Source organism: Mobula birostris, chromosome 10 (assembly GCF_030028105.1).
Source record: "Mobula birostris isolate sMobBir1 chromosome 10, sMobBir1.hap1, whole genome shotgun sequence".
Taxonomy (NCBI): Eukaryota; Metazoa; Chordata; class Chondrichthyes; order Myliobatiformes; family Myliobatidae; genus Mobula; species Mobula birostris.
The window spans coordinates 42,685,280-42,705,905 of NC_092379.1; the positions used below are offsets into that span (position 1 = coordinate 42,685,280).

Here is a 20,626-nt window from a genome sequence, read left to right on the forward strand (position 1 = left end):
GACAGCACCGACAGGAGCAACCAGCCACCCCAGACCAGCAGGGATTCCAGCACGCCCGCTGCACCCCTGTTCTCTTCCACACTACTCAACTCCAGCCATCACTACTGTCTACTGTGGTTTACGTTTCTGTAAACCCTTCATCAACCAGATTTGCTAATTTCACTGTTAAAAGTTCAGATTCATAGATACGTCACAGGTACGTCAAAACATACAGTGAAATGTGTCATTTGCATTGGCAAAACAAAGGATGAGCAGGGACAAATATCAACACACATTCTGGCAAAAATGGGTGAGATTTGACAGGTTAAACTCTCCTTTAAGATCATCTTTAAACAAACCAGCTTTGGGGCATAAAACAATGATAAACATCACGCCAACTCTATGCGTTGATTATACAACCTTATTTTTTTACAGACCACAATTCAGATCAGATCAGGTTCATTTACTTATCGGAGGTGCACCGAAACAGACAGTGAAACATGCCACTTTGTTAACAGACAACACAACCAAAGTGTGCTGGGGGGCAGCATGTTCCGGTGACAACCTGGCGTGCCCACCATGTTCAGCAGAGCAACACAAGCAACAAAACATGGCAAATTTGGAGTATTCTGTGCAGTTTCGGTCACCTACAAACGTACAGGAAAGTCGTAAGTAAGGTTGAAACAATACAGAGAAAATTTACAAGGATGCTGCTGGGTCTGGGAGATAGATTGGAGGAGTTACAAGGAACGGCTCAATAGGTCAGGAATTTATTCCTTGGAATGCGGAAGAATGAGAAGTACACAAAATTATGAGGGGTAGAGATAGGGTAAAAGCAAGCTGGCTTTTTCTACTGAGGTTAGGAGGGAGTGCAACCAGAGGTCACAGGTTAAAGGTGAAAGCTCAAAAGTTTAACAGGAACCTGAAGGGAAGCCTCTTCACCCAGAGGGTGGTGAGAGTGTGGAACGAGCTGCCAGCGCAAGTGGTGCCTGCAAGCTCGATTTCAATGTTTAAGAGAAGTTTGGATAGGTACATGGATGGTAGGAAGTATGAAGAGCTGTTGTCCCGGTGCAGCCAATGGGACTAGGCTGTTTAAATGCTGGACTAGATGGGCCAAAGAGCCTGTTTCTGTGCTGCACTTTTCTATGACTCTGAAAGCTCCCCTTCCACTCTGCCACTCACCCATCCACTCATACATTCAGACAGGCCTCCAGTCCTTAGCCCCGAAACCTTATGTTTCTATCCTGCACCCCAGATAAAACAACCCTCTAGAAATCGTGGACGCATTGGTAATTATTTTCCAATGTTCTATAGATTCAGGATCAGTTCCTGAGGACTGGAGGGTAGCTAATGTTATCCCACTTTTTAAGAAAGGAGGGAGAGAGAAAACAGGGAATTATAGACCAGTTAGCCTGACATCAGTGCCGGGGAAGATGCTGGAGTCAATTATAACAGATGAAATAGCAGCACATTTGGATAGCAGAAACAGATCAGTCCAAGTCAGCATGGATTAATGAAGGGGAAATCATGCTTGACTATTCTTCTGGATTTTTTTTGAGGATGTAACTATGAAAATGGACAAGGGAGAGCCAATGGATGTAGTGTACCTGTACTTACAGAAAGCCTTTGATAAGGTCCCACATAGGAGATTAGTGGGCAAAAATAGAGCACATGGTATTGGGGGTAGGGTACTGACAGGGATAGAAAATTGGTTGGCAGACAGGAAACAAAGAGTGGGGATTAATGGGTCTCTTTCAGAATGGCAGGCGGTGACTAGTGGGGTACAGCAAGGCTCGGTGCTGGGATCGCAGCTATTTACAACATACATTAATGATTTAGATGAAGGGATTAAATAACGTTAGCAAATTTGCAGATGACATAAAGCTGAGTGGCAGTGTGAAATGTGCGGAGGATGTTGAGATAATGCAGGATGACTTGGACAGGTTGGGTGTGTGGGCAGATGCAGTTTAATGTGGCTAAATGTGAGGTTATCCACTTTGGTCGCAAGAACAAGAAGGCAGATTAGTATTTGAATGGTGTCAAGTTAGGAAAAGGGGAAGTATAACAAGATCTAGGTGTCCTTGTTCATCAGTCACTGAAAGTAAGCATGCAGGTACAGCAGGCAGTGAAGAAAGCTAATGGCATGTTGGCCTTCATAACAAGGGGAGTTGAGTATAGGAGCAAAGAAGTCCTTCTGCAGTTGCACAGGGCCCTGGTGAGACCACACCTGGAGTATTGTGTACAGTTTTAGTCTCCAAATTTGAGGAAGTACATCCTTGCTATTGAGGGAATGCAGCGGAGGTTCACGAGGTTAATTCCTGGGATGCTGGGACTGTCATATGTTGAAAGATTGGAGCGACTGGGCTTGTATACACTGGAATTTAGAAGGACAGGGGATCTGATTGAAACATTTCAGATTATTAAGGGATTGGACACGCTAGAGGCAGGAAACATGTTTCCGATGTTGGGGCAGTCCAGAACCAGGGGCCACAATTTGAGAATAAGGGGTAGGCCATTTAGAACAGAGTTGACGAAAAACTTTTTCACCCAGAGAGTTGTGGACCTGTGGACTGCTCTGCCTCAGAAGGCAGTGGAGGCCAATTCTCTGGATGCTTTCAAGAAAGAGATAGATAGAGCTCTTAATGATAGCGGAGTCAAGGGATATGGGGAGAAGGCAGGAATGGGGTACTGATTGTGGATGATCAGCCATGATCACAGTGAATGGCGGTGCTGGCTCGAAGGGCCGAATAGCCTACTCCTGCACCTATTGTCCATTGTCTATAACCCAAACTTGTCCAACCTTTATAAACTTTCCTCATCCTCCTGCACTCCAGATAAAATAACCCAATTGCAGAGGAGAAGATGACGGCACGACACAGCGCGCAGCGACCACTCCGGTGATGAATATCTGTTATCTGTCAAGTAGGGTGCCGTGTACAATTCTGATTTGATGGAGGCAGACGTGAGAGCACGGAGGAACATCTGGTGAAACTTCTGAAATGCCTGTTTCACTGCCTCTGCTACTGTGTGATCCGAAATCTCCGGAGGGGAAGGCCCCGAATCCTCGGCTTTGCTCGTTGCTCGTCGGCCGGGGCGGGGTCGAAGCGCTCAGCAGAGATGGTGCTCGGTGTCAGAGGCTCAAAGTTTTCGGACGGACTCAGAGTCGGCTGTGGTCGGGTGCTTCCAGGATGCTGCATCGGCAAGTTTGCAACACTGGAGGCTCATGGTAGGGAGAGTCTCTCCCTTCTACTGTCTGCGTGAGATGTTGGGGCTATCGGGACTTTGAGACTTTTTTTTAACCATGCCCATGGTCTGCTCTTTATCAAATTACGGTATTCCATTGCACTGTTGTAACTATATGTTATAATTATGTGGTTTGTGTCCCTTTTAGTCTTGGTCTGTCCTGTGTTTCTGTGATATTATACTGGAGGAACATTGAATCATCTCTTAATGCATGCATTTCTAAGTGACAATAAACGTGGACTGAATGTCCTCATAATCTAATCTTGTCCAACGTTTATAAACTTCCCTCGGCCTCCTGCACTCCCAAGAAAAAAATCCCAATCTTGTCCAACCTCAATGTAGAGACAAAAGAGATTTATACTCTCTCAGTCAGGCAGCATCCTGGCCAACCTTTTCTGCATCCTCTCTCAAGTGAGTCTCAGACCAAAGGGCACAGCCTCAAAATAGAGAGACGTCCATATTCAACGGATACGAGAAAGAATTTCTCAGCTAGTCTTGTAGGGATTCCCATTCTGTGGTCGATGGATCCCTTGGTTAACGGTAGGGGTCAATGGCATAAAACAGGTTGGTAACTCCTGAGCTACCGCTAGAGTGGTGAATCAGCGGAGTTTGTTGCCACAGACAGCTGTGGAGGCCAAGCCCCTGTCTATGGTCTAGTTACCCGTCCTCAAAATCCAACCAAATGTCCCCATGCCTGTGTAAGTCAGTCCCTGGACCACTTTCTCCCCTAGAGGAGAATCGTGGGAGAGTTCAAGACCTCAAAGTACAAGGACGTCCCCTTAGAACAGAGATGAGGAGGAATTTCTTAAGCCAGAAGGTGGTGAACATGTGGAATTCATTGCCACAGATGACTGTGGACGACAAACCACTAGTGGAGGCTGATAAGTTCTTGATTAGTCAGAGTGTCAAAGGTTATAGGGAGAAGGTTGGAGAGTGGGTTTGGGAGGGATAATAGATCAGCCATGATGGAATGCGGAGCAGACTCGATGAGCCAAATGGCCTAATTCTGCACCTGTGTCTTATGGTCCTGCAGTCTTAGCCTCCATATCCTTCCTACAATAGGGTGACCAGACTGCAACAATATTCCAAATGGAGGCTGACTGAAGCTTTTTACAGCTGTGAACTGTCGTCTTGACTCGGGTACTGAGTGTACAACCAAGAAGGCAAAGACTTCTCTACACCCTCTTGACCATCCTACCTATCTGCATGGCCATTTGCAGGGAGTTCTGAACTTGGACCCCTAGCTTTCCTTTCTACATCAAAGATCCATTCCCTCTGTACCTTGTTCAGCTCTCCTTCACTCACTGCTTTTAGTCAGGAGACATGGCTGAAATATATTTGCTGCTGATTGCAGAGACTTATTTTAAATTAACTCTCTTTTGTTGCTGTCAATTTAACTGGAGGCCACAAGTCCCACCGGGCCATCTCTTTGCCCAACAAGTCCCACCGCGCCATCCCTTTGCCTAACAAGTCTCACCACACCATCCCTTTGCCTAACAAGTCCCACCACACCATCCCTTTGCCTAATGTCCCACCATACCATCTCTTTGCCTAACAAGTCCCACCGCGCCATCTCTTTGCCCAACAAGTCCCACTACACCATCCCTTTGCCCAACAAGTCCCACTACGCCATCCCTTTGCCTAATGTCCCACCATACCATCTCTTTGCCTCACAAGCCCCACCATACCATCCCTTTGCCTAATGTCCCACCACGCCACCTCTTTGCCCAACAAGTCCCACCATGCCATCCCTTTGCCTAACAAGTCCCACCACGCCATCTCTTTGCCCAACAAGTCCCACTGCACCATCTCTTTGCCTAACAAGTCCCACCTTGCCATCTCTTTTCCTAATTTGTTGACTACTGAATGAGCACTTGCCTTTGACACCATAATTTTTTAAGCAGTTGAGGGATGCAGTCATTATAACAATCATGTGGGGTACTTTTGCCTTTGGGCGATGATGGGAGATTGGTCAGCTATATCTTATACGGTGCATCCACATCACTGGAGAGCTGTATGATACAGATGTGAGAGGGGAGGGGAGGCGGCAGTGGAGGGAGGAGTGGGAGACAGGACTCAGAGGGGGGAGTGGGAGGGGTGTTGGGGAGAGTGAAAGGGGGGATTGGGAGGTGTGTGTTGGAGGGCATGCATGGGGGATTGGGAGCGGGGGAGTGCAAGAGCAGAGTGGCAGGGGAGTGGGGGGAGTATTGGGAGAGAGAGTGGGTATGAGTGGGAAGAGGAAGCAACAGAGGAAGTGACAGGGAGAGTGGGAGGGGGTGAGGGTGGGTACATGGGAGGAGAGACTGGTAATGGTCATTTAATATCTCTTTCCATTAGGTGTTAACTTAATGGACCCTTGCAACTTGGGTGTATGTTCAACAAAGATTGCTAAGATGAGATATGTTGAGGTTTTTTTTGAAATGTATCTCAACTTCAGACCAATGTGCATTAATGGAAGAGTTTATAGAGAGTCCATACCAGGCAAAATCCTCCCCACCATTGAGTACACTTAACTGCCACAAGAAAACAGCATCCAAGATCCACACCCAGGCTCTCAGCTCATTGGACAAAGAGGTCCAAGCAGACTGGGGTCCCACACCATCAGGTTCAGAAACAGTAATTACCCCTCAACCATCAGCATGGATACCTTCACTCACCTCCACCCTCAACTCATTCTACAACCGTATGGACTCTTTTTCAAGAACTCTGCAACTTGGCACAATCCGTCTTCTTTTGCACACTGGTTGTTTGTCAGCCTTTGTTATTTATAGTCTTTCACAAATTCTATCGTACTTGCAAGAAAACAAATTTCAAGGTCATATCATATATGTACCTTGATAATAAATTTACTTTGAACTTTAACCTTTGATGTAATAGAGATGGGAAAGTGGTGCTAAGTGTCATTGACGCAGTTCAAAGTACATTTATTATCAAAGTAGGTATACGACATCCAATCCTGAGAATCGTCTCCTTACAGGCAGCCACAGAACAACGAAACATAAAAGAACCCATTAAAAAAGTGAAGACTGCCAGACACCCAATGGGCAGAAACAAAATTAAATCGTGCCAACAATAAAAGTAAGCAAATAACTTTCAGAACTGAAGTTGACAGAAGTGAGTGCACTGACACGAAGCCAGTCGTCACTGCAGCCAGTCCAGGAGCCTGTTCGTTGCAGGCCACGGCCTCAGTTCAGCGCACTGCTCAGTAAACCTTGCCAAGCAGCGAGCTGAATACCAGCCCATTCATCACCTCCTGACCTTTTCAATCTGGCCCGGCACTTAAATCGTCCAAATCTCAGGTCGTTCCTCGCTCTCGGGACCCGGGCTCTGCCGGTTCGATGCACTCTTGGCTCTGTGCCTGAGACCACATATCACTGTATGTTTCGATGTACTGTACATGTGACAAGTAAGGCTAATCTTTAATCTTTTCATAACCTATACACACACACACTTTATGGTTCAGAGAGACCATACAGATTTTGGTTCACAATGTTGTCACTTGCTTCTACTGTTTGCATAATTTGTGCTTTTTCCCTTTCTCCGTGCGTCGGGTGTTGGTCTTTAGTTTTAATTGGGTTCTTTTGGATTTCTTCCTTTGCAACTGCTGAGAAGCAAGGAGATCTCAGGGTTGTATAATTTACACATTCTTTGATAATAAATGTACTTTGAAAGTTCGAAACACACACACGCATGAACAGAGCCCCACTCCATTTCGAGGTGGTCTTTAAACTTACTCAGATGGTAAACGCCAGCTTTTTGGGAAGATGTTGTAATCTTCTGGGTATTGCCTTAGCATGCGATTTAAGTTCATGACCAGCAAATCCTTCATACAGATTTCGTGCATCCCAAGAAAGTAATTCATTTTCTGTGTGAGGAGAAGAATTATCAATCCATACAGACGGTATACCAGTATGACGTGGCATACGTTCAGTGACCATTTTACTAGGTGCTCCTGCTCCTTAATATAAAATATCTCATCAGCCAACCATATGGCAGAAACTCAATGCATAAAAACATGCAGACATGGTCAAGAAGTTCAGTCATTGTTCAGACCAAACATCAGAATAGAGGGGGAAGAATTTGTGATCTTAGTGACTTTGACCGTGGAATGATTGCTGGTGACAGACGGTGGTTTGAGTATGTCAGAAACTGCTGACCTCCTGTGATTTTCATGCACATACCAAGAATCAGTGAAAAGCTTGTCTTGCCTACTGTTCACACAGATCAGTACAATGAGGCAGAACAGGGTAAAATAATCAAAGTACAGAATAAAGTGTAAAAGCTGCCCAGAAAATGCAGCACAGGTAAATGACAAAATGCAAGATCATAATGAGGTAGAGTACTGTGCAAAAGTCTTTGGAGCACATCTAAAGATCAAGGGTGCACAGTACTGTAGTGATTTTATGTACTGCTGCCACAAAAAAAAATCTAATTTCATGACATGTGTGAGCGATGATAAATCTGATTTTGATACGGGTGTCTATTGCGGACTGAGTGGGAAGTGGGGCAGGGAGAGGGGAATGAATCATGGTTGGGAAAAGGGAAAGGGAGGGGGAGGCACCAGAGAGACATTCTGTAATGATTAATAAACCAATTTTTGGAATCAAGTGACCTTGCCTGGTGTCTCAGGGCTGGGTGTGTCTGCACCCCCCCACCCCGGCACTCCTTCTCTGCCACCTGTCCCACACGCCTCCTGGGGTGCTCCACCCTCGCCATTCCCAAAATCCTTTGTTCCCACCGGAGTTACAAACTCGCTCTCTGCTCCACGATGACAAATACAGTACTGTGTGCAAAAGTCTTAGGCACATCATAGCCATTATGTCGTATGACGTGGGCAATCATGGTCTCCTGACCGTGATTGTTCTCAGCAAATGTTATCTACAGAAGTGGTCTGCCATCGCCTTCTTCTGGGTATTGTCTTTACAAGATGGTAGGGATGGATTCTCAATATTCCTGGATTTCAGCGCTTTAAAAGGGATAGAGAGGGGGGAAAGGGGAGGAGGGGTGGCAGTACTGGTCAGCGATACTACTACAGCTACAGAAAGGGTGTGTAACGTAGCAGGATCCTCTTTTGAGTCAGTATGGGTAGAAGTCAGGAACAGGAAGGGAGTAGTTACTCTATTGGGAGTATTCTATAGGCACTCTGGTATCAGCAGAAATACCGAGGAGCAGATGGGGAGGCAGATTTTGGAAAGGTGCAAAAATAACAGGGTTGTTGTCATGGGTGACTTTAACTTCCCTAATATTGATTGGCACCTGATTAGTTCCAATGGTTTAGACGGGGCAGAGTTTGTTAAGTATGTCCAGCATGGATTCCTGTCACAATATGTTGACAGGCCGACTAGGGGGAATGCCATACTAGATCTAGTATGAGGTAACGAACCAGGTCAGGTCACAGATCTCTCAGTGGGTGAGCATCTGGAGGACAGTGACCACCGCTCCCTGGCCTTTGACATTATCATGGAAAAGGATAGAATCAGAGAGGACAGGAAACATTTTAATTGGGGAAGGGCAAATTATGAGGCTATAAGGCTAGAACTTGCGGGTGTGAATTGGGATGATGATTTTGCAGGGAAATGTATTATGGACATGTGGTCGATGTTTAGGGATCTCTTGCTGGATGTTAGGGATAAATTTGTCCAGGTGAGGAAGATAAAGAATGATCAGCTGAAGGAACCATGGGTGACAAGTGAGGTGGAAAACCTAGTCAGGTGGAAGAAGGCAGCATACATGGTCTAGGAAGCAAGGATCAGATGGGTCTATTGAGGAATATAGGGTAGCAAGAAAGGAGCTTAAGAAGGGGCTGAGGAGAGCAAGAAGGGAGCATGAGAAGGCTTTGGCAAGTAGGGTAAAGGAAAACCCAGGCATTCTTCAATTATGTGAAGAACGAAATGATGACAGGAATGAAGGTAAGACCGATTAGAGATAAAGGTGGGAAGATGTGCCTGGAGGTTGTGGAAATGAGCGAGGTCCTCAATGAATACTTCTCTTCGGTATTCACCAATGAGAGGGAACTTGATGAAGGTGGGGACAATATGAGTTGCCTCACAGGTAGATAGGGTAGTTAAGAAAGCTTATGGGGTGTTAGCTTTCATAAGTCGAGGGACAGAGTTTAAGAGTTGCGAGGTAATGATGCAGCTCTATAAAACTGGTTAGGCCACACTTGGGAGTACCATGTCCAGTTCTGGTCGCCTCACTTTAGGAAGGATGTGGAAGCATTGGAAAGGGTACAGAGGAGATTTAACAGGATGGGGCCTGGTTTAGAGAGTATGGATTATAATCAGAGATTAAGGGAGATAGGGCTTTACGCTTTGGAGAGAAGGAGGATGACAGGACACATGATAGAGGTATACAAAGTATTAAGAGGAATAGATAGAGTGGACAGCCAGCGCCTCTTCCCCAGGGCACCACTGCTCAGTACAGGAGGACATGGTTTTAAGGTAAGGGGTGTGAAGTTCAAGGGGGATATTAGAGGAAGGTTTTTTATTCAGAGGGTGGTTGGTGCGTGGAATGCACTGCTTGAATCAGTAGTGAAGGCAGATACACTGGTGAAATTTAAGAGACTGCTAGACAGGTATATGGAGGAATTTAAGGTAGTGGGGTTACATGGGAGGAAGGGTTTAAGGGTTGGCACAACATTGTGGCCGAAGGGCCTGTACTGTGCTGTACTATTCTATGTTCTATGGTTAACCCCCTCCCCACCAAACCATTGTCAATACTCTTCAGAGATTGTCTGTCTGGCGTCAGTGGTTATATCATCAGGACTTCTGATCTGCACTGGCTGCTCATACGGCCATCCACCAGCTGCCCCCATGGCTTCACGTGACCCTGATCAGTGGGGCGGGGGGGGGGGGGGTCCAACCAGGTGCTACACCTTGCCCAAGGCTGACATGCAGGCTAGCGGAGGGAAGGAATGCCTTGTAATTACAGCATCAACATCATGAAATTTAAAAGCTGAGTGGAGTTTCACAATGGTGCAGGTTCTGGGGGTGGGGGCGGAATGGGAGCTTCTCATTGGCTCTTCTGTGGGTCAATTACCTGGTACTGCTTTAGTGACATGGCTTTATCCCATGACACGAAATTGTCCGACCAGTACAATGTCCATTGCTCCTCTTCACCAACCTCTTTCAACCCAAAGATTGTGGCTGCACGGTGAACTGCGAAAGAAACAATGCCAGTTCAGTCTGTGATTGTAGACTGGAGACCAGTAGATTGCCGCCGTCGCAGGAGGAAGGAAGGAAGGTGGCGGACTGGAGAATGGAGAAACACCGGAGCAACAAATGCAGGAATGGGGAGGGTCTTCATAAACACGAGAGGCTCTGCAGAAGCTGGAAACCCAGAACAACACATGCAAACTGTCGGAGGAACACAGCAGGTCAGGCAGCATCTAAGGTATTGAATACACAGTCGATGTTTCAAGCCGAGAACCCTTTTCAGTCCTCATGTAGGGTGCAGGTGAATCCGAGAGATTCTTACTCTCCAGACACTATTTTTCAGATTTCCTGCAAACTGCAAACTCACATTTCAAGGACATTTTACAACTCAAGTTCCCTGCTTTTCTTTAATACACAACTTGCATTCTTTTGCACATTGGTTGTTTGGCAATCTGTGTTTACGTGGAGTTTTTATTGTAAATTCCATTGTAGAAAGCACGGCAGCGCCTCTACTTCCTTGAGAGCCTGTGGAGAGTCAGCGTGACCTCTAAAACTTTGACAAACTTCTATAGATGTGTGGTGGAGAGTATATTGACAGGCTGCACCACAGCCTGGTAGGGAAACACCAATGCCCTTGAATGGAAAATCCTACAAAAAGTAGTGGATGCTGCCCACTCCATCACAGGTAAAGTACATCTACATGAAACATTATCACAGGAAATTAGCATCCATCATCTGACTCCCTCCTTCATTGCTGCCAACAGGAAGGAGGTACAGAAGCCTCAGGACCCATACCACCAGGTTCAGGAACAGTTACTACCCCTCAACCATCAGGAAGGAGGTACAAAAGCCTCAGGACCCACACCACCAGGTTTAGGAACAGTTATTACCCCTCAACCATCAGGAAGGAGGTACAGGAGCCTCAGGACCCACACCACCAGGTTCAGGAACAGTTATTACCCCTCAACCATCAGGAAGGAGGTACAGGAGCCTCAGGACCCACACCACCAGGTTCAGGAACAGTTATTACCCCTCAACCATCAAGAAGGAGGTACAGGAGCTTCAGGACTCACACCACCAGGTTCAGGAACAGTTATTACCCCTCAACTATCAGGAAGGAGGTACAGGAGCCTCAGGACTCTCACCACCAGGTTCAGGAACAGTTATTACCCCTCAACCATCAGGAAGGAGGTACAGGAACCTCAGGACTCACACCACCAGGTTCAGGAACAGTTATTACCCCTCAACCATCAGGAAGGAGGTACAGGAGCCCCAGGACTCACACCACCAGGTTCAGGAACAGTTATTACCCCTCAACCATCAGGAAGGTAGTACAGGCTCTTGAACCAAAGGGGTTAACTTCACTTAACTTCACTTGCTCCATCACTGAAATATTCCCGCAACTTGTGGACTCACTATTAAGGACTCTTCATCTCATGTTCTCGATATTTATTGCTTATTTATTGTTTCTTTCTTTTCAGATTTGCACAACTTGTTGCCTTTTGCACTCTGGCTGACCCCCAAGTTGTCGTGGTCTTTCATTGATTCTGTTAAGGGTTTTATTCCATAGATTTATTGAAAATGAATCTCAGGGTTGTAAATGGAAACGCATACCTACTTTGATAATAAATTTTACTTTGACTTTGACTTCGTGGACACCAATGATTGATTAACTAATCACCTACTTAATGTGAACAGTTTGAATAGAGTCAGGCAGATTGACAGAATCACTTAATTACAATGGTAGCACGTCCCAACTAGCACAACCCTTTCTGTTACAGGGTTGACGCATGGCACCCTGAATATTCAACTGAACAGAGATTTAAGTGATGAAACAGATCTGTCCTGAACTGGGCCTTAAGAGGCAGGGATATATCTTTCACAAAGTGCTGATACCGATCTGATGTCTTCCCCCTATGTAGTTTCAGCTGGGCAGAGTCAGAATGTCCCACACACAATGGTCGGTTTCACAAATCACAAAGTATTAGTGAGTCCTAATGAAGGGTCTCCGCTTGAAACTTACTTTACCTTCTGCAATGAAGGTCCTCCGTCTCTGACGATCTTCAGGACTCCCTTCATCACGTCGGTGGCTTCTCTCCGTTTTCACTACTGTCAGCCATGCAAGCCCCGGCTGGAGACTCAGGAGTATCGTCAGCACTCAGACGTAGAAGGAATCTTCACTACTGTTTCCGTAACAATTCTGAGCTGAACCCCCAAATCCGGAGGACTGCTGGAGCACAAAGCCCCGACCCCAGCCAGCATAGCTCTCTGGGTCATTGAGGCATGCAAGCCTTCAAACCACAACAAGGCTGTGGACCTCTTGGAGGTCAGCCCGTAATGTTGGCTCTTTATCCAGCTCTCTAATCTCCTGAGTTGCTCCATTTTGCTTGTGTTACTCTGGATTTCCAGCATTTGTCAGTTGGAAATTAAACTGCTTCATCATTATGTGCCGTGTCATATGACGTCACCATTATGCACCGTGTCGTGTGATGTGGGCAATCACAGTCTTTGCATGACCATGATTGTTCTTGGCAAAATTTTCTACAGAAGTGGTTTGTCACTGCCGCCTTCTGGCCAGTGTCTTTGCAAGACGTGTGACCCCCTAGCCATTATCAATACTCTTCAGAGATTGTCTGCCTGGCATCATTGGTGGCATAACCTGGACTTGTGATCTGCACCGGCTGCTCATACAACCATCCACCACCTGCTCCCTTAGCTTCACATAACCCAGATTGGGGGGCTAGGCAGGTGGCAGGTACTACACCTTGCCCAAGGGTGACCTGCAGGCTGGCGGAGGGAAAGAACGCTTCACACCTCCTTTGGTAGAGACGTGTCTCCACCCCGCCAGCCAAGGAGTGCACTGGATTTGTTTTTAACACAATCCTGTCGATCATACACTCCATACACAGTGCTGGATTCCAAGTGAACCGCGGGGCGGCCCGGTAGCGTAGCGGTCCACACAACGCTTTACTGTACTGGCAACCTGGGTTCAATTCCCGCCACTGCTGAATAGACTCCTGAAGCTCTTCTATCCCTGAGGTCGAATTATTGTTTTTGGAGCAAATTAACTCTCCTCACAATTAAAAACCAGAAACACACCAGAGATTAAACACAAGAGGTTCAACAGATACTACAAATTCAGAGTAGCCACACACAATATATTCCATCTTGGCTCCCCCCCTACGAGTTCTCTTCTATTCACCCATCTATCACCTTCCCTGAACACCTCAATCCTCCCCTCTCCTCACACACTACCAACCCCCTCCCCCACTCCAATCCCAGCTCTCATTCGTGCCAGGTCTTCACAATTCCTTCCAACCTCCCTCTCTGAGGCAGACTGTTCTGTCCTCGGTAAGGGCCTCACTTTTGTCCACCCGCACCCACACCTCAGTGAGTTCCGCGCCCACCATGATGCCGAGCTCTTCCTCCACCACCTCCGTCTCCGAGCCTATTTCTTAGGCAAGGACGCCCCACCCCACACCAGTGACCCCGTCTCCCATCTTTAACCCTCCTCCTCTTCCTGGACACCCCACCCTGGTCTTTTGCCTGCTCTGGACCTTTTCACTGCCAACTGCCGATGGGACACCAACCGTCTCGACTTCAACATTCCTCTCCATTTCCAACCTCACTCCTTCTCAACACTCCGCTCTGCACTGCCTCCGCACTAATCCTAATCTCACCATCAAACCTGCAGATTAGGGAGGTGCTGTAGTAGTCTGGCGTACTGACCTCTACCTTGCTGAGCCCCAGCGCCAGCTCTCAGACACCTCCTCTTACTTACCCCTGGAACAGGACCCCACTAAGGAGCACCAGGCCATTGTCCCCCACACCATCACCAACCATATGGACTCTGGGGATCTCCAACCCACCACCACCAACCTCATTGTTCCCTCAACCTGCACCTCCCATTTCTACCTCCTACCCAAGATCCACAAACCTACTTGTCCAGGTAAACCCATCACTCACTCTTGATCTTTTCAATGACTTCAAGTTCCCTAGCCCTGGTCGTCTCATTTTCACTACGGATGTCCAGTCCCTACACACCTCCAGCCCCCATCAGCCTTAAAGCTCTCTGCTTCTTTCTGGACACCAGACCCAACCTGTTCCCCTCCACCACCAGTCTCCTCCCTCTGGCAGAATTGTTCCTCACCCTCAACAAATTCTCCTCTGGCTCCTCCCACTTCCTTCAAACTAAAAGGTGAAGCCACGAGCACTCGCGGGGGTCCCAGCTATGCCTGCTTTTTCATCGGCTACGTGGAACAGTCTATGTTCCAAACCCACACTGGTATCATGCCCCAACTCTTCCTACACTACATCAATAACTGCATTAGTGCTGCTTCCTGCACCAGTGCTGAACTTGTCCACTTCATCAACTTTGCCTACAACTTCCACGCTGCCCTCAAATTTACCTGGTCCATTTCCAACACTTCCCTTCTCTTCCTTGATCTCTCTGTCTCTATCTCTGCAGAAAGTTTATCTACTGATATCTTTTATAAACCTACTCATTTTCACAGCTACCTGAACTATACCTCTTCCCAGTCTGTCACTTGTAAAAGTGACATCCCCTTCTCTCAGTTCCTCTGGCTCTGCCGTATCAGCTCTCAGAATGAGGCATTTCATTCCAGAACAAAGGAGATGTCCTCCTTCTTCAACGAAAGGTGCTTCCCTTCCTCCAGCATCAAAGCTGCCCTTACCTCTCTTCCATTTCACGAATGTCTGCTCTCACCCCATCCTCATGCCGCCCCTGCAGGGAGAGATTTCCTCTTGTCCTCACCTACCACCCCACCAGCCTCCGCGTCCAGCACATAATTCTCCGCAACTTCCGCCATCTCCAACGGGATCCCACCACCAAGCACATCTTTCCCTTCTCCCCACTTTCTACTTTCAGCAGGGATCGAATCCTACACGACTCTCTTGTCCATTTGTCCCTCCCCACTGATCTCCCTCCTGGCACTTACAAGTGCCACACTTGCCCCCACACTCTCCATCACTACCATTCAGGGCCCAAACAGTCCTTCCAGGTGAGGCGACACTTCACTTGTGAGTCTGTTGGGGTCGACTACCTGTTGCTCCGGGTGCGGCCTCCTGTATATCGGTGAGACCCAATGTGGACTGGGAGACCGCTTCGCCGAGCAATAAACACTCCATCTGGATCTCCCGGTGGCTACCAATTTCAATTCTATTTCCCATTTCCATTCAGACATGTCAGTCACGGCCTTCTCTACTGCCACAATGTGGCCACATTCAGGTTGGAGGAGCAACACCTTATATTCCCTCTGGGTCGCCTCCAACCTCCAACCTCCAGCCTCCAGCCTCCAGCCTCCAGCCTCCAGCCTCCAGCCTCCAACCTGAAAGAATGAACATTGATTTCTCGAACTTCTGCGAATTTCCCGCCCCCCAACACCCTTCCCCTTCACCGTTTCCCATCCCCATTTCTCTCTCTCACCTCATCTCCTTACCTCCCTCAGATGCTCCTCTCCTTTCCCTTTCTTCCATGGCCTTCTGTCCTCTCCTATCAGATTCCCCCTTCTCCAGCCCTTTATCTCTTTCACCAATCGACCTCCCAGCTCTTTACTTCACCCCCACCCCTTCTATCACCTATCACCTGCCACCTTGTACTTCTTCTTCTCCTCCCCTCACCTCTGACTTCTCATCTCATTTCCAGTCCTGATGAAGGCCCTCGGCCCGAAACGTCGAATGTTTTAGTTGTTCCTCTCCGTGGCTCATGGCACATTGGGCGGTAACCTTGCCGTTTCGTTCACATCTGTCTGTTTTTTTTTTACCAGGCTGAGTCGCCAGCTTGACGCTCAACCCAGCACGGATGGAAGGCGTGCAAGGAGCCGGCTGGACTCGAACCGCCACTCGGCTCGAAGTCTGGTGCGGATGCCACCACACCACCGGCCGGCAGAGATGCTGCCTGACGTGCTGAGTTCCTCTAGCATTTACTGAATGCCGCAGAGATTACTATGGCCAGACTTTGTACTCCTCACGCTGAAATGGCTCCCTTCCCCAGCACTGTGGCAACGTTTTCAGATGTTTACAGTAAAATCTGTCCTTTATTTATAGAATAACCTTGTTTACTCCTCCATTGCTCAATGCAACAGCTTCCCCAGTCTCTCTCCCTGCAGCTGAAGCCCTCGAACAAATCTCCTGTGCACCAACTCTGGGGTCTTGGCATTCATCTCCTAGTGCAGGCTCAGGAGAGGAGGCACGAACTTTGGTGAATGAGGATGATGCAACCTTCCAACCCATCTTCTGGGGCAAATTCTGTGAAGTTCTTGCCCCTGTTTCCTTCTCCAGCCGGGGAAGATCTGTCTCAGCTTGTCCTCCTTCCCCCCACCTCCCCCTCCTTCTTATCCTGGCCTCTTCTCCCTTCCTTTCCAGTCCTGACAAAGGGTCTCGGCCGGAAGTGGCAACTCTTTATTTCCCAACATGGATGCTCCCATCGTTCCCCCGGATGAATCACCCAATTGAGCATGGGGACAGGTTTATTTGTTCAGCCTAAACAGTTGTGAGCCACGGAATACACACTGAGCTCCCTACACACATGAACACAAAATCTGTTATAACGGGTGCTGCGGTCCCCCGCTAACTTTAACACAAGAGATCCTGCTGACGCTGGAAATCCAGAGCAGCAGCACACACAAAATCCTGGAGGAGCTCAGCAGGTCAGGCAGCATCTGTGGAGAGGATTGAACAGTCGACGTTTTGGGCCGAGGCCCCTTCTCAGGTCTGGAAAGGAAAGCCGGGGGTGGGGGGGGGGTGGTAAGGTGGTGTGGAGGGGAAAGAGTACACGCTGGAAGGTGATAGGTGAAGCCAGGTGTGTGTGTGTGTGTGTGTGTGTGTGTGTGTGTGTGTGTGTGTGTGTGTGTGTGTGGAGGGGGGGGGGAGGATGAAATAAAGAGCTGGGAGGTGATAGATGGGAAAGGTAAAGGGCTGAAGAAGAAGGAATCTGATAGGAGAGGAGAGAGGGCCATGGGAGAAAAAGAAGGAATTGGGAAACCAGGGAAAGGTGATAGGCAGGTGAAGTGGAGAAAAGATGCCAGAGTGAAGAATTGAAGAAGAGGTAAGGGGGAGGAGAAAAATTACTGGAAGTTAAAGAAAACTAACTTCAGAGGTGCGGGGGAGATCTGATAGAGATGCATAAGATTATGAGAGGCATGGAGAGTGTAGACAGACAGTATCTTCTTCCCAGGGTTGAAACGTCTAATACCAAAGGGCATGCACTTAAAGTAAGAGTGGGTAGCTTCAAAGGGGATGTGAGGGCAAGTTTATTTTTCCCCACACAGAAGGTGGTGGGTCCCTGGAATGCACTGCCTCGGGTGGTGGTAGAGGCAGAAACGTTAGGGATTTTTTTGGAGATGTTTAGATAGGCCCCTGACTGCGAGGAAAATAGAGGGATATGGACATTGGGTAGGCAGAGGAGACTGGCTTAATTGACCATTTCATTGGATCAGCACAACGCTGAGGGCCAAAAGGGCTTTAACAGTCTAAATGAAGCCTACGAACTAGGCCTAAAAGCAACACTTACTCCCCAAATTCAGCCTAATAACTAAGCCTAAGAATACGAATTGGCTCCATAAAGTTAGAGCACCTAGAATAGGAATACTCCCTGTTAACTTAATTCAGAATGGGTCACCTGTGCACCCTGATACGAAAGAGATCACCAGAAACTGCACAAAGTAGGGATGGCCTATCTCTTCTTTGAACTCACGTACTGTTCTATATCCTAAGTTCCAGGTCAATGCTGGAGGCTTCCCAGATGGGATACAAAGTGCTTGCTTGTCCTCTATCCTGAAGGTGGCCTCGCCGAGGCTGTAGATCATCAACACCAGGCAATTATCTCCGCAGGTTTTGCGACAGCTCAGTATACACTTGGGTGGAGACACGTCTCTACCAAAGGAGGTGGAAGGCGTTCCTTCCCTTTGCTAGCCTGCAGGTCACCCTTGGGCAAGGTGTAACACCTGTTTAGCAGCGCCCCCCCCCCACTCTCCCGCACCCCCCAAGCCTCGAATCAGGGTCAGGTGAAGCCATGGGAACAGGCATGAGCAGCCGGCCTATATCACAAGCTATGCGGCCGCTGACAGTCTCTGAAGGGTATTGATAATGGCTGGGATTTCACCCATCTTGTTAAGACGCTGCCCAGAAGGTGATGGCAAACCACTTCTGTAGAGAAACTTGCCAAGGACAGTCATGGCCACGGAAAGACCGTGATCGCCCACATCATCCAGGAAGGGCACGTAACGAATGAACAAACGGACATATACAACCAGAAATAGGATGCAGGTTACACGCGGAGTTGAAGGGAACTGCACATACTCACCACTGGATTGCTTGCAGTTGGAAAGATTAATCCATATTCATCTGAAATAAAAGATACAGAGAGACAGACACATCCACAAGAACACTGCCTCAAAGCAGAAAGGCAACAGTAGTTACTTGAACCTCATATCTTTCCTCATAAAATACCCCATATTTTTCCCACCGACAATGGCCAATGGCCTCCATACGATCAGTGTGGATCAGTGGAGTTCGCATGAAGAGCAAATAACTTCAGCAACTGACTGCAGCTGCCAATCTGAGTATGGACTGTACAGTAGACTCAAAATGCAACCCCAAACAATGGGTTCCTAAGAAGCATGAAGCACAGCTAAATGGAAAACAAGACAGGGCTGATGTGTATTCGTTACCTGGAAGTCAGTAACCTGGGTGTGAAGAGGGAGGGATGAAAGTTGTGTGTAGTTGAAAAGAATCACTATAAGGGCATTAGAACTAAATAAATTGTTCTGTTACCTTTCATCTTTAACATAGGTGCTGTAATGTGAGATCAGAGTCTCTCTCTCTCTCTTTCTCTGCCTCTCCCTCACTCCCTCCCCATCTCTCTCCGTTTCCCTCTCCCCTCTCTCTGCCTTTCTCCTTCTCTCCCTCATTCCCTCTCTCCCTCTCTCCCACACTCCCTCTCCACATTCCGATCCCTTTCTCCCTCTCTCTCACTCATTTCCTCTTTTTCTTCCTCTCCCTCTTCCCCGCCCCCAACCCCTGGTTCATCTGGGAACATTCTAACACAGACAGGTAATCATCCTCCCACCAAGGTAGAGTAGTGGTCAGCACAGCACATTACAGTGCCGCCGCCGGCGGGTTCAATTCCCGCCACTGCCGTAAGGAGATGTACCGTCCCCTCCCCGTGGACGTGCGGGTGTCCCTCCGGTTCCCTCCCACACTCCCAAAGACCTACCGTTGGGTAGGTGGGTGGTTCTGTGATGGGGCCAGGGTTAAATCCAGAGGGTTGCAGGGCAGCGCGGCTCAGTGGGGTCGGAACGGCCCATTCCCCACTGTATCTCAATGAACAGAGAAATAGGGGGTAAAAAAGGGCAATTTCTTGCTGCAAGGGGCAATTCTCTCTTAGGCAGGGGGATGGAGGGAGAGGAGGAGGGGGGGAGGAGGGGAGGAGGGGAGGAGGGGAGGAGGGGAGGAGGGGAGGAGGGGAGGAGGGGAGGGGGGGAGGAGGGGAGGAGGGGAGGAGGGGAGGAGGGGAGGAGGGGAGGAGGGGAGGAGGGGAGGAGGGGAGGAGGGGAGGAGGGGAGGAGGGAGGGGAGGGAGGGGAGGGAGGGGAGGAGGAGGAGGAGGAGGAGGAGGAGGAGGAGGGAGGAGGGAGGAGGGAGGAGGGAGGGGAGGAGGAGGGAGGAGGGAGGGGAGGAGGAGAGGGAAGTTGAAAGGAAGAGGGGGAGGGAGGGGGAGGGATATAGAGGGGGAGGAAGTGAGTGAGAGGGATATAAAAAGAGAGAGGGGAGAGGGGGAGAGAGGAGGAGAGGAGAGATGGAAGGAGGGAGAGGGGGAGAGGGGGATGGGGGGTGAGAGAGGGGTGTGTGAGAGAGCGGGGAGAGAGGGAGATGGAGGGGGAGAGGGGGGGAGAGGGGGGAGAGGGGGGAGAGGGGGGAGGAGAAGGAGGGAGGAGAAGGAGGGAGGAGAAGGAGGGAGGAGAAGGAGGGAGGAGAAGGAGGGAGGAGAAGGAGAAGGAGAGAGGGGGATATAAATAGGGAGGGGGGAGAGAGGGGAGGAGGGAGAGAGGGGAGGAGGGAGAGAGGGGAGGAGGGAGAGAGGGGAGGAGGGAGAGAGGGGAGGAGGGAGGGAGGGGAGGAGGGAGGGAGGAGGGAGGGGAGGAGGGAGGGGAGGAGGGAGGGGAGGAGGGAGGGGAGGAGGGAGGGGAGGAGGAGGAGGGAGGAGGAGGAGGGAGGAGGAGGAGGGAGGAG

General features: G+C 48.8%; 1 protein-coding gene across 1 annotated transcript in view; it reads right to left on the reverse strand.

The window, feature by feature from the left end:
* The window catches only part of LOC140203631 (uncharacterized), a 64,594-nt gene extending 45,807 nt beyond the window's left edge, over positions 1 to 18,787 (reverse strand). The window contains exons 1-3 of the mRNA XM_072269679.1: positions 18,700 to 18,787; positions 10,261 to 10,379; positions 6,957 to 7,087 (exon numbers count right to left, since the gene is read on the reverse strand). Coding sequence (XP_072125780.1) covers positions 6,957 to 7,087; positions 10,261 to 10,281 — 152 coding nt within the window. The 5' untranslated portion in view covers positions 10,282 to 10,379; positions 18,700 to 18,787. The remainder of the gene's footprint in view (positions 1 to 6,956; positions 7,088 to 10,260; positions 10,380 to 18,699) is intronic.
* Positions 18,788 to 20,626: the final 1,839 nt, after the last annotated feature.